Here is a 14,537-nt window from a genome sequence, read left to right on the forward strand (position 1 = left end):
CCTGCATTCTCTCTCACTTACTTTCTCTCTGTGTCAAATAAATAAATGAAGTCTTTAAAAAACATATGCTGAGAAATAATCACGAAGCCCTTACGAACATCTTAGAGTGACAGGTGCCCCTGCATCAGTGAGCAGCACAGGAAAGGGGAAGGGACTTGGAGAGGGGTCCTGCGGTGGGCGTGATGGGTGTAAGGCAGCAAGGGCACCGGCACCTGCTCACCTGGCAGGTGCGCGGCCATCGGGCACTTAGGAACTAGACCTGGCCTGCAGCCTGTTCTCCCAGTGATCAATAAACGTTCGGTGAATGAATCAGTGGGTCTAAATTCCACAGATGTGTCTGTGGTTGCACACGCGTCATCGCCAGCTGCAGCACCAGACTTGTAGAAAGGACTAAAACATCCCCGAACCTGAGGTCACAGCTTCCAGGCCGAGACCCCTCCGCTCAGCCAGTCAGCAACAGTGCATCCGTCCCGGGCCTGCGGGTCCGTGTAGCCCGGGGTCACCGGGAGCATCATCTGGGAGCTTGTCAGAAATGCAGAGTCTCGGACCTGACCCCAGGCCCCCTGAGGCTGAGCCTGTGGGTGAATGAGACCCCCCCCCCACATTAAAATCCAAAAAGCGCTGACAAGTGGCCCGAATTGGAACAATGACGCTTCCCTGGGAACCGTACCCACCTGCGCCTCATTAGGCCTTGGCTTTCACCAGGCACCGTTCTAAGTACTGTCGGCTTATTACTTCCCTGAGTGAACCCTGAAATGAATGAGGCCTGGGGCCCCAGCAGGGCTTACCTGAGCGGTCATGGGCTGCCTCTTCCCAACGTGGACCACGCGACTCGGATTGATTTGCTTTGTTCCCACCACCCCCTAACAAGCCACTAACGAAATGTTTGATTAAATACCTCGCTGAGTGATCAGAAATCAAATCACGTTGGAATTTCCAATTATGATTTCTTCGCGGACATCCGTCGGCTTCTTTGGGGTGCTTGGCAGCCTCACTGCTGGAGAACTGAACCCTGCATTCGTGTTCATTCTTTCCTGCAGTGAACTCGTATGCAGACTCCGCGGCCGGTCCTTGCTGAACGCTGCAGGTGGAGACACATCAGATGCGGCCAACCGGCCAACAGGCGCTACTTACTCTACACTAGTCAGTGCGTCCACAGAGCAAGACTAGACTATCAGGACCTCCATCCTGCAGCCTGTCCCCGTCCTGTCCACCGAGGCCAGCTTTATCTTCGCCCAGTTGGACTGTCGCTCCCTCCTCTGTTCCCGAACCGTCAGTAGCTCCCATTGTCCACTAACCCCTGGCGTTCAAGCATGGTGCCATCTGCTTTTCCGGCCTCCTTGAGCCACCCATATATATTTCTTTATATGGTCCACACACACACACTGACCCTATCCCCCTGCCTTCCAGCCTTCACAGCTCTGTACGAAGCTGCCTTCGGCCTGGAAGCTTCCCTGTCCACATGTGAAAATCCACACACATTAAGTACATCTCAAATGCCCCCTTTTCCATACTTTGCCCGCTAAAGATTTCGCCCTCCTCTGAACTCTCAGGCAACGTGTTTATACCTTTCCTGGTCCACTTACCCCCATCACTGGGGTCCTTGTTGAGGGTTCTCATGTGTTAGAGGCAGATTGCTGTAGATTCCAAGCCTGCTACCAATCTGTGATCTTGGGCCAGTTATCTATTCCCTTGGGTGTAAAATGGGGCTAGAACCACCAGCCTCACGAGATGTTTGAATGGTTTAAGTGAGACAACACGTTCAGAGTGCCTGGAGCATTATGGAAGCTCTCTCTCTGCCAGGTCACTGGGTATTTTTGCTTCCCCTACTTCATCCATCACAGTACATGCAAGATAAGTAGCTGTTCAGTTGAATCCATGGACACATGATAATCGGAATTATTTTAGGGAAGTGGCATCATGCATATGATAAAGACTATGCTCATTTATTCAAGTAGCCCCTGGGCTCGCTACTCTGAGTGTTCATTTGTCTTAAGCAGACACACATTTGAAAATCATTGACCTTCAGTGCCCCGGGCTGATGTCCTGTGAAGGAAATGGGACAAAGCTGGCTGGAGAGAGCGTGCGCAGCACTGTTCCTGGAGGGCCGCTACCTGTGCTGAGTTCCAAAGTCAGGGCACATCCAGGGGTCAACTCCTGACACCGTGAAGCAGTCAGGAGGGGCGAAGTCTGCCTCGGCTCAGGGATTCGCTCAGCAGGCATTGGCCTTCTGGGAACAAAAGCCGCAGGACACGTTTGAAGAAGTTCCCGGTCTTTCCCCAAACTAATGGTATATCCCTAATAAACCTTGTCTTTAGCACATGGGACACCCCACTCTAGGGTTTCCTCCCTATGCCCGTCCAAATGTTGCTTCCTCCACCAAACTTTCCATGATTTCCCTCTGACTTTACAGCCCTCCTAGCAGTACTCCTACATGGTGTGTGTGTGTGTGTGTGTGTGTGTGTCCTCCTTCACTCCTGGAAACTTGGAGGATACCTCTATGCCCAGAAATAAGAACCCCTGGACCATGCAGGTTCAGTAAATGTTGGAAACAGAGTACCTTGGGGGACTACTAAGTCCCTCTGACACAGGCAGGTTCAGACAAGTTTCTCCAAGCCAGGAACGTGTTCCTTCTGCCAAGCCAGAACCTATGAAGTGGCAGGACTGGTCTCGGCCCCTTACAAACAAACAAGTTCTAAATCTTGATCCTTTACAACCAGACAGGTCCTCAGTCACTGAGTCACCACGATCTGAGCGCCCACTTTGTCCAGCGACCCGGCCGGAACGCACACTGGTGCAGAGCATCTATGACAAATTTTTATCATTATCTCAGGGCACACATACTTTCCGCGCATTGGAGGTAATGGCTTGTGGGGTGTCTAGTAAATGGGAGACTGTAAACCTAGGCTTCCAACCCAACTTTCTCCTAGGCCACCATGAAGTTACCAAAAAGGGACACAACAGCCACTTTCCCCTTATGTTATCTCGATCTTTGGCATCATATTGTCATTCACCCCAAGTAAGCACTGCTGGAGCCTGAAGGAAAATGTAGTCGTACTCTGTTCATCCCCTGCTTGGTCTGAGAATGCTTCTCGGCCCTCGCAGCCTCATCCTGTCTCACAGACAGGACCGTACAGGTCACCTGGGCCCCGGCAGGAAGCCCCCTGACCACTGCCCAACCTAGCAGGGTGCCCTGGCCCCCAGGGAATCGCTGCAGGGATGGAACTGAGGCCATGGGAGGTTTCCAGCTGAGGGAGCTCTGAAACTGGGACATCACTTTGGTTCCAGTAGGATCTTACAGGAAGATCACCCATTGGGTTATCAGGGTCCAAAACCCAGGCCTTGTGGGCTCAGGAATTGGACAGGATTCACACATCCAGGGATCCTTCAGTTGTGGACAGAGGTGAAAATCACACAAGGACACTGACCGAGGAGAAACGTCCTCACCAATAGCCACATCTTTCATCCAGGAGGTACTGGATACCTTCTGGTACTGTGGAGCCAATTCAAAGGCTGCTTGGGGACTATAAAATTAGAACAAGAGAGAGTGGGAGTCCCAAGGCCAAAATCCCAAGCACCCCACAAGCCGCAGTGAGACCGCACACCGGCCTGGACCTTGTGACCGGCCAGAGCCCTTGTGTGGGCTGGGCCCTGGGAGCACAAAGAACCCCCCACTGGCTGGTTTTCTGCGGCTGCCCTTCTCGCTGCCCTGTCCCCTTCTGAGGACCTCTCCCAGGTGTCTGCACTCTGCTCACAGCTGTCCATGTGTGGCTGGAGGGCTGTGCCTCCTCCTAGAATGGGGTCAAACCAACCCTGAGTTCTAGGAAAACTTCCAGGCGGCAACTGACAGACAGCTGCTCCACATCTAGACAACTCCAAATTCTCAGAGATGTTCCTAGTATCAGCAGAAATCTTTGGTGTTCTGTCTCGAGGGCACCTCTACCAGCGAGCCTGGTGGCAGCGCTCAGCTGTACCAAAGCTCCTCGGCTCCTCCACGCCCGGTGAGACCCCTCATGGCCACACCCTCCCGTCTCCCACACAAGGCCTCTAAAAAGACCACTTCCTGACATGCTCTCTCAGGCTCATGCACTCGAATGGCAGTCACACTGGCAAAAACAATGTGAAGCTTTGTCTTTAAACTAGAATTTATTGGTATACAAAACTCCATTTCATAGATAAAGTGGCACATCTTTGCAGCTTCTATTGCACCAAGTATGGAAGATTAAAAACACAAAAAAAAGAAACATTTGGTTTTGAAAACACTGCAAATAGCCAAGTACAGTACTTTGGTAAATAAAAAATAAAATGGTTCAGATGAACACAATCTGTGAAAGAAACAACTGAGAGGAAACGAACTATGGACGTCAGACAATGGTCACATTTCTCCCCGTCGAGCTCCAGCAATAAGGCAAGACTTGCTAAGTCTATGGATCGTGACCCCACGGAGGTCTTAAATATCTCCAGACTGAAGCTAGAACAAGCATAGTGCAATTAGAAAAAAGAGAAGGTTCCTGAGCCTGCAAAGGCCCGTGCTCTCCACAGACACACCTGCCCTCCTGCACAAGGGGTTCACGCCCATCTGTACTCCTATGTCCACAAGAGGAACACGCGGGGCTCAAGTCTAACTCCCGGCTCCTCCCTTCCTTCTCACTGAGCTCAGTGCTCCTGGAGGTTGCTGGAAGGGTGGCAGGGGAGGCCAAGGGCCCTTCCCGCCATGGAAAATGAACAAGGAGAGTGAGAAGATGTGGGCAGCCCACCAACCTTCTTCAGGTTTTGGTCAAGGGACCTGCCAGGGGATCAAACTGCAGGCTGAGGCTTCTGGCTGAGTTCTAATGACGGTCCCAGACGGCTGGTCACGGTGACCTGGGAGCTGCTGACATGCACAGGGGCGGAGGCGGACCTCAGATGTTTCGTCCAGGGGTCATCGCCCTCCCTGACGACCAGCACAGTGAGTGGCAGCAGTTCTGTGGCACGGGCCTGCCTTGCTGAAAATAAAGCCACTGTACAGAAGTTCATGCTTTTACCGAAACATTCTTTGTGATGGCAGCCCCTTCTCCAGCAGCTTTGCAAGGATGCTAACCATTTTAACCAAGCCAGAAAGTACTCCTAACCAGGAGAGAGAGACTAGGAAGCTTAGAAGATGTGTCTAAGGGCCTGAGGTCACCGGGAGTGAAACCCGGGGCCGGGGCAGGGCAGGGCAGCCCACAGGCCCAGCTCCTCACCGTGGGCTGGTCCCTGGGGTGCAGGCGGAGTGCCCCATGCTGTGCAAGCACTTTGTGACTGGGGTCACCACCTCCACTTCACACCAGTCACTCATGCCCCCTCTAATAGGGGACAGCGGGAGATGTCCCTCAACACGCCACCTAGAAGATCTTTGCTTCAACATCAGCGGAAAAATACAATTTGCTTTAGAGTCAGGAAAACACACCTTGTAAAAAAAAGTGCCATTGTTAAATCACCTCAGAACAACAGCCAGAAGGCCCCAGAGATTTAGCAGTGCCTGTTCTGAAAGCAGAGGTGAACGAACAGTGACTAGTGAAGACGACCCAACAGGAAAACAGCAGCAGACTCTGAATCTAGGCATTTGCTACAGACATACAGAGCCTTGAGGTAAAAAGGTAAAAAGGTGAAGAGCCACGTGTCTGCCCAAAATGGGGGTCAGAGAGGGTCCCAGAGGTGACCCATGGAGAGCAAGAGCTCCATTTTCATCCCTTCACTCAGGGTGACCGGTCGTCAGCATGGACTAGAAATGCCAGTTTCCAGTGACCGACCGCACGCTCGAGCTGACCACTTCAGAGGTAAACTGACAGCATTCTGTGTTGACCTGGTAAAACCCAGGCAGAGTCTAGAGTTTCTCAGAATGAGAGAAATTGCACACTGACAACAGGGCCTCACCAGCAGGACGGTGCAGTGCCCAAGTCCATCAGATGCCCACCTACTCAACATGCAAGCGGCCCTCCCCCACGTCGCACACCCCTGCCCCCAGGACCGCATCACTTCACTCTGTACACCCCCGGGAGCCAGGGCAGCACGCTACCCATGACTTGTTCGAAGGTTCCCGGGATGCCCACTCGAGCCGCCCCTCAGGGGAGACCCCAATTCACCAGCCCTCGGGATCAAAATAGATTTGCAAGTGTTTGCAGAGGTTATAAAAGAAACTACAGACAACAACCTCAGCCGATGTTCAAGATCCTTCTCTCTGCCACAATCCCTCCACTGGGCTCTGCTCCTAAAAAATGTGTGCACACTACTAAAAAACTAAATATATATATGTGTTCTCTCTCTCTACTATCTCCCGATGGCAACTGTGTTATTTAGAAGGTTCTACGTTGTTTTACTACATCTACCTCTCTAATACAAAGCTGTTGCCACTAAAATTTTATTTATTTTGACCTTTAAAAAATCTTGTTTTAAAATCCATAAAACCTTTATATACAGTTTATAAGACTACTAAGCAGCTACAGACCACAGCCCCATCCCCTTTCTCCTGACCTCACAAAAAGCTACCGAGACAATTCCATGTAACATAAACCTCTAATGGTCATGACACAGCACAGAAGCACCTCCTAACAGGGAGTGCACGTAAGACTATGGTACGGACACTAGTCACTGACAGTAGTCATCCCAGAACCACACACACGGGACCTCCGTGCTAGCTGCCAATAAAGTAATTTCCAAGTGTCTACAAGGCAACTAAGTATATGTCTCCCATCTAACTCATACTTCAGTGAGACAGAGGCAGTGAAATCTAAATTCACACCCTTAAGCAGAAGAGATCATGAAGTTGGGTACACGTATCCCATTCCTAATATTTATCATATTAAATGCAGACCAATTTTAACTGGAAAACTATGAAATGATAATAAGAGAAAATTACCGAAGCCATATGATTAGTTTTTAAAACCACTATTATTTTACCTCAGAAATGTTGAACTCTATTATCAGAATTTGCTCATTTGTTAATAAATGTGCCCAATATTCTTTAATAACTTTTTAGCAGCTTCTAGTTAAACCTTTAAATCCCAACAGGCCCAAGACCACCTTAATCAACCACTTAAATAAAGCAAGTCTACTGCTCCTGACAAGGGGTACCCCTATGCTATTTTGGACTCCAAATTCTGCTGAGTTTCTGGCACACAATCCTGACCTACCCAAGAGGATCTGGTCACCTGCACTCTCACGCTACCAGACAGACAAGAAAGAGTATCTGCTCAGGAAAGATCGGCCACAGTCAGGAAAGTGTCCAGAGGAGAAAGCCAAGAGAACGATCAACCTCGAGCCCTAGATCTCACTCCCTTAGACACAATAAGGCAATGGAGATTCTGCCCCTGCAGGGACTGATTCCTACAGCCTCAGACTCAGGACTCCACAACGTGCAAAGGAAACATACTCCGCACTTTCCAAATCTGCTAACATTACAAAGCACTATACCAGGAAGAAGCCCAAACTGCAATGGCCTGAGAGCAGCTTCAAGAAACCAGAAAAAAGTCACTGAAGTCAACGAACAAAAAATTAAAACACGTCATTAAAACTAAAGAAAGCAAATCATCTGCTGATAAGAGCAATTCAATGAATCCAGGGCCAGCCCAGATAATGATTCACCCATTCTCTCAACACTTCTTTATGCTTCTTCCTTCCCCTTAGAACTGTTATAATTCTGAAATCTGAGATGGAGAACTAACTAATTTACCTTTTGATTCAGCAGATTTTATTTGTCCAAGTACTGGATCCCCAAAAGGCCAAGACTGTCCATGACTGTCCACTTCATACATTCCAGGTTCAAAGTCCACACCCACTGATCAGTCTTAGGACTGACTTCTCTCCAACTCCCAAATCCGTGTTAGAATTGTGGAGTCACACAGCCTCTGCCCTGGTGGTCTAACCTAAGTCGCTGACAACTGCTAGAGTGCACAAGACTTTTTCCAACATCAAAATCCCAGATAGGGCTGGAACAGAAAGAAAGAAATGCAGCATTTTATGGGATTCCATTTTCACAACAGTAAGAAAACTGAGCAACAGGTCAAACTACTTCTCTGAAGGCATCTAAGTCTCGAACAGCAAGGAAGAAAACACAATTACTTAAAACATGAACCTGAAAAGCCTTAGATATTCCTCTGCCCCTACAGCATCAAGTAACTCTTTAGACACTCCCTGTACAAAGACTCAGGAATCTCTTCATTTCTCCCTTTACAACTAGAGGTTCTGCTCTCACACGATCAGAATTACATCATAAGCAGTAACATACTACCTTCTCTGTGTCAAGAAACCAGTACCAAAATCTCAACAACACTACCGATTTTCCAGCAAAGTCCAGGCCTAATTAACAGTCGTCAGGCATATTTATCATATGGCTTGAGCACAGGCAAACCTCACAGCACCTGCATCCCATCTGAAATAGCATCAGAATCAGGAAGGAGAAAAACGTAGGTGTTGAATTTCCACTCTGACTACAGGCCACAACCCCCATATCCTATTATTTTGGGAAAAATACTTCCTGAATTAATTTCTGATTAACTTGAATTCGTAGAAAATTAAATCTAAACATGTTCCTGAGTTGGAGACCGTTTATAAACTATCCTGTATGTGAATATCTGCTTGAAAGTCAAAGAGAAACAAAGGAAACTTGACATTCTGAATTTCTAGCAATTAATCTAAACTACTTCGTGAACAATTACAGCAAAACTCACCCCAAGTGTTACAGAAAAATCCAAGGGTCACTGAACTGATTTTCAGGACAAATAAAACCACACTTAAAAGGTTTTGCCTGAACTATCCAACCCTAGAACTCAATATTTTAATTACAGAACATGAATGGCTTCAGTGAACTTTCATAAAATAAAACACATCACTAACAAAAGTCTGAGCAAAACAGAGGCAGCTTGAAGTAGACTAACTCAGTGTGTGAGCTTGAGTGTGAGTTTTGTGGGTTGTGTGTCTTTGGGGAGAGGACGGCCTCACTGGAGAGCCTAGTACACAGCGCTCCATTTTCCACTGGCTTCGTGCAGCTCCCAAAAGGCCAGAGAGTCAGATGTTGAGAGCAGCAAAGGTCTTCACCAAGGTGACCTGCGTGTTGGCCTCCGCTTCACTGCGGCTGCTGTCCCTATGGCCACTCCGGCTCTCCAGGGCTTTGTGGCGGTGCCTCTCCTCCTGTCGCTTCTTTTTCTCCAGGCGCTGCTGCTCCCGCCTCTGTTTGTTGGTGACCTGGAAAAGAAGGCTGCGGGGTGAGCTGTTGGCACAGGGGACTCAGATGCTGCCTGCTGAAGGGAGCTGCAGGGCTAATGGTTACCAGGGGCACAGACTGCCTCTCAGCAAGAACAGAGAAAAGCCACCTAACAGACCAGAAGTGGTGATTTCCCACCATGGCTCAAATTTACACTTACGTTTCTATCCCCTTGCTGAGCTAGTAAATGAAATCAATTCATTCTCCTCATAATCCAATACACAATGACCTGAGAAACATTAACCCTGGTTCTGCAAGAGATAATGCTCCAACATGCCACAGGACACCTTTCTCTACATAATTTAATGCCCCAGGTAATCCTAACAAAATCCTCAGAAGCTTATTGCATCTTTACCTCTGCCTGTGGCTTTTTACATTATGCTGCATGTTGGGCTTAGAACTGCTTGGTGAAAGTCTTTAAAATGAATTCCAAAGTCAGTAAAAAGAATGGTGTCATATACCTACTTGCAGGAGTCAGGGGCAGGGAGGGAGACAGATAACCCTTCTGGGAACCATCTGACAATTTACCAAAAAGCCTTAAAAAGATTCAAATATCCATACCCTTTAATTTGTCCATTCCTCTTCTGGGACTCTAGCCACAAAAAAAAAAATAGTAACAACAATGCAAAATACAAAGATTCATACACAAAGTTTCTCAATGGAGATGACTTATGGGGATTGTGTAACAGATTAACACCGAAGCACCCAGACACACAGTGACACTGAGCAGGAAAGGGAGGCTGTGTGTGTGTACATAGAGGAGGATTTCAGGGCATAGTTCTATTCAGCACCGCACATAGCAAAACAGACAAGCAAGGACCTCCTTCTGCTTCTTGACATCCCCATATGCACTCTCGTATTTTTTTCTACAGTAACTTCTTTTTAGAACTCAGGAAAAAAAGAGGCACTAATATGAGCTCCAAGTTCCCCACCACTGCCAGTGAATTACAGCAGCCCACCTTTCATACCTTTGGGAGCTGGTTTTTATTTGCTTTGTTTTCTTCACTAGGGCTGGCCCGCTCCTTATTGTTTTCAGTTCTGCCTTCATTTACACCCTGATTTCCAAAGAGTCGGGTGCCACTGCCACCCTCCTCCCATAAAGGGCCACATTGCTTCAGAACTCGGCCGCCGGACTCAAGGTTCTCCTCTGTATCTTCCAAAGAAAGGTATTTAATTAAAATTGAGAATGTAACAACACACACTGTTAAGTGACTCCAATATCACCTGTCATGTGGAGAACAAGTTTCCTTGAAGCAAAACTCTAACACCCAGACCATACAGTAGGGAACCTAGTGGGGAAATAACCAGTAGTATCTGGAAGATAAATTTAAAAATAACCTGCTGACCAGCCTAATCATCAGCTTCCCACCTACAGAGTGTTTTTATTAAACTATTTTTTAACATGTATTTTTAGGAGGAAATCCTTCATTTGCACCTAAAGCCCAGAAAGGAAACAGGCTTCAAACCTGTACTGCCCAAAACAGCAGCTACCAGCCACATGTGGCCATTTAAGTTAAAATTAATTAGTTAAATGATATTTAAACTTTAGTTCCTTACTCACTGAGCCACACATGTCCAATACACACTATACTGAATGACAGAGACACTAGACAGTGGTGTTTTACTGTCACAAAGACCGAGTCCCTGACAGCTTTCTAAGAAAGCACAGCAAAAATATAAAGAGGATAATAAAATACTCAAACACACAGAAAACTATAATGCCAGGAACAGTATCTGACACATACTGGCAATATGTATTTTGTATGTGGCAATACTGTACCATTTTAATAAGTAACTTGTAAAAACAGTTAAGACTCTACATCTTTTTTCCCATCTCCTGAGGCACAGAATTTAACCCAATTCAAGTAAAAAAAAATCCGGGATGCCTGGGTGGCTCAGGGGTTGAGCGTCTGCCTTTGGCTCAGGGTCTGATCCCGGGATCCAGGTTCGAGTCCCATATCAGGCTCCTTGCAGGAGGCCTGCTCCCTCTGCCTGTGCGTGTGTCATGAATAAATAAATAAAAATCTTAAAAAAAAAAAAAGTTTAAAAAAATCTTGATTTATCACCAGCTGATAGATGTTAGTATCTAAATATTTCCATTAGAAAAATAAGTTATTTCTCTCTCTATTCTATTTCAGTTATCATTTTGGTTTTCTAAGGGATTTTTCTTTTGAAAAGAATAAAGTCTTCCCTGACACTCTCCATCCCTCCAAGACTAGTTAGGTGGCCTATCCATCCATTTCCCCAGTTCCCTATACCCTCAACTCCAGTAGGTATTATTATACCAGTTTATTATCTCCCCTCTGCCCCCCTCAACTCCAGATTATCTTCTCCCTAAGGCAGGGCTAGGATCTCATACAACATGCCCACATGCAGAAAGTGATAAATGACAGTGTAATCACTACCTATGCCTTGATTAAAAACAAATGTTTGGAGAATCACCAATACAACCATTTTGAAAGCTTATAAATATCAATCATGGACTTACTATTTCTTTTCCCCTGGTTCATCTGAAGCATGGCAATTATTGCAGATTCAATATTATAATTTTCAGCTTCCAGGTTCTGGACTATCAAATTAAAATCCTATCCAAGAAACAAAGGAACACTTCAAGACTGGGTATACTCTTCTACCTGCCTCTACGTCAACAGCCTGATACACAAGAAGAGGTAACAGTGAGAACTGAGGCATGGTTTCAAGACCTTTTCCATTTAGAAAATGTCTTAATTTTCAATAAGGCTGGTCATCTGAAATAACTAACCATTTAATATAAATGAATTCCTTTACAAGACTGCACTTTTACTAGGGTAAATGTTTAGCTAGTCAGGAAAAAAAATTAAAAATAAAAAAATAAACCCCACATACTTCTTAGGATTTTGAGCAGCACTGGGTAAAGTCTAACAAACAAGAGATAAATGAATAAACAGCTCTCATTTAAGTCTTCTAATCAAACCACAGACATCATGAACCTATTCTGGCCCACTGGGTGTGAGCAGCTAGACTGGTACTATGAAACTGGCAGGTAAACTAGGGATAGCAACAGTTGTTCATCCACTGTCATTACTACAGGACAGAAATACTCACTGAACAACCAGTTGCATTGCAAACTTTCTGGACAGCATCTTCTACTTCATCTCTCAGGTCATCTTCAAAGTCAATGCCCTTCGTCTTGATCTTTTCCCTTTTATTGGATTCATCTTGATGAAGCATCTGAAACTAAAGGAAATATAAAGAGTAATAATCATGGAACATACAAATTATGTTCAGCATCTTCAACACAAGAAGACATTCAAATTTCAAAATTATTCTAATATGTATTTATGTGGAAAAGATTCCAGGAACAATCTTAAGGACTAGTAATGACTAGGCTAAATTTCATCCAGACATGGAGATTCCAAAACCACAACAGAAGTATGAAAAAGAAAGAATCAAGAAATAGGATAAACGGGATCCCTGGGTGGCGCAGCGGTTTGGCGCCTGCCTTTGGCCCAGGGCATGATCCTGGAGACCCGGGATCGAATCCCACGTCGGGCTCCCGGTGCATGGAGCCTGCTTCTCCCTCTGCCTGTGTCTCTGCCTCTCTCTCTCTCTGTGACTATCATAAATAAATAAAAAAAAAATTTAAAAAAAAAAAAAAAAAAAAAAAAAAAAAAAGAAATAGGATAAACTGTAAGAATAGCATTAGCATTCCTATGTAGTTCCTAGATACCAACATTCTGCAATGACCACTGACTTGAAGCAGCACACATTTGTGTCAGCTGATTTCTAGAGCTGGGAGCTTAGTAACAGAAGCTCACCCAGTGACTTCTGCAGCAAGACAAGATGTCTTGAAGAAGCATTCATACATCTCTCATCTGGGTCCCTAGGCCCTACCTGACTATCAGCAAGCTTCAGTGTGCTGAAGCTCCTGTCCCGGCTGGACAGTCTCAGGTGAGTATGACTCATCTAACCTCACCTGACGTCATCTAACCACATGCATACCACCACATGCAAGGGAACCTGGCCATCCAAATTCTAAAAACACAAAGAACAGTTCACATGGTATCCATAAGGCCTTTCCCAACCTAAGCTTATTAAGAATAGCTAAAATCATCCTTCTGGGGCTGATCAGCCACCTTCTCCCTTCCTTTCCCACTAACATGGGTAGATGGAAAATAGGCAAGGACAAATTCCTATTCATTTGCATGCAAAAGTATAAGCGGAATCCAGCAGTGTACAGTCCATTCCTTACAATCAAAGCCATCCATTATAAAATTATACCCAAACAACCTGGCCATGTGTATCAAGTCTTTAAAATTTATCCAAAGGAAATAATGTCAAATCATGTCAACTATAGAAAGGATTCATGTAAAAGTGCTCACCACAGCGCTTCTAATAGTGGTGAATACCTGCAAACAACCTGAGGATTTCACGGTGTGTGGATGGTTAAATAACCATGGAAAATCCACACAATGATGCTTCATTTCCATTAAAGTAAGGAGCTCAATAAACATTTTCACTACCATTATTATTTAACAATGTTTTGGAGGTAACAGCCGATGCAACTGGCCCTCCTGGCCCCCAAAAAACAAAAGTATGAAACTGAAAAGGAAGAAGAAAGATTACCATTATTTGTAGATGATATAATTCTACACCTAAAAAAAAAAAAAAAAAAAAAAAAAAAAAACAAGAGAATCAACCAAAAATCTACCACAAACAAAAAGGATTCTGGAAAATCATATACAAGAATCTAGTATACAAAATATATAAAGAACTCTCATAATGGAACAACAAAAGCACAAATACCACAATTAAAACATGGGCAAAAGACTTGAACAGACATTTCTCCAAAGACATACAAATGGCCAACAAACACATGAAAAGATGTTCAACATCATTAGTCATTAAAGAAATGCAAATCAAAACCATGAGATTACACTTCATACCTAGTAGGATACCCATAATTTTAAAAAGATGGAAGGAAAAAATACCAAGTGTTGGTAAGAGTGTGAAGAAAGTGGAACCCTGAATACAGTGCTGGTGGCAATGTCAGATGGTACAGCTACTATGGAAACCAATGTGGCAGTTCCTCAAGAAGTTAATAAACACATGACCTAGCAATTCTACTCCTGGGTACGTATCCAGAAGACTGAAGAAAGGGACCTTAATACTACACCCAAATATTCATAACTGCACTATTCACAAGAGCCTAAAGTGGAAATGACCCAAATGCTTATCAAGAGATGAAAGGATGATGGAATGGACTCTATCCACACTATGGAATAGGATTCACTCTTAGAACGGAATGAAATACGGACACCTGCTTCAACATGGACGA

General features: G+C 45.4%; 1 protein-coding gene across 4 annotated transcripts in view; it reads right to left on the bottom strand.

The window, feature by feature from the left end:
• Positions 1-4,127: 4,127 nt before the first annotated feature.
• The window catches only part of OTUD3 (OTU deubiquitinase 3), a 31,607-nt gene continuing 21,197 nt past the window's right edge, over positions 4,128-14,537 (bottom strand). For 3 of the 4 annotated variants that reach the window (XM_049106424.1, XM_049106434.1, XM_025447075.3), the window contains 4 exons: positions 12,305-12,436; positions 11,709-11,805; positions 10,189-10,373; positions 4,128-9,201 (listed from right to left, as the gene is read on the bottom strand). In XM_049106424.1, coding sequence (XP_048962381.1) covers positions 9,025-9,201; positions 10,189-10,373; positions 11,709-11,805; positions 12,305-12,436 — 591 coding nt within the window. In that variant the 3' untranslated portion in view covers positions 4,128-9,024. The remainder of the gene's footprint in view (positions 9,202-10,188; positions 10,374-11,708; positions 11,806-12,304; positions 12,437-14,537) is intronic. The other variant, XM_049106418.1, reaches the window with a different exon arrangement.

The sequence above is a fragment of the Canis lupus genome, chromosome 2 (genome assembly GCF_003254725.2).
Source record: "Canis lupus dingo isolate Sandy chromosome 2, ASM325472v2, whole genome shotgun sequence".
NCBI lineage: Eukaryota > Metazoa > Chordata > Mammalia > Carnivora > Canidae > Canis > Canis lupus.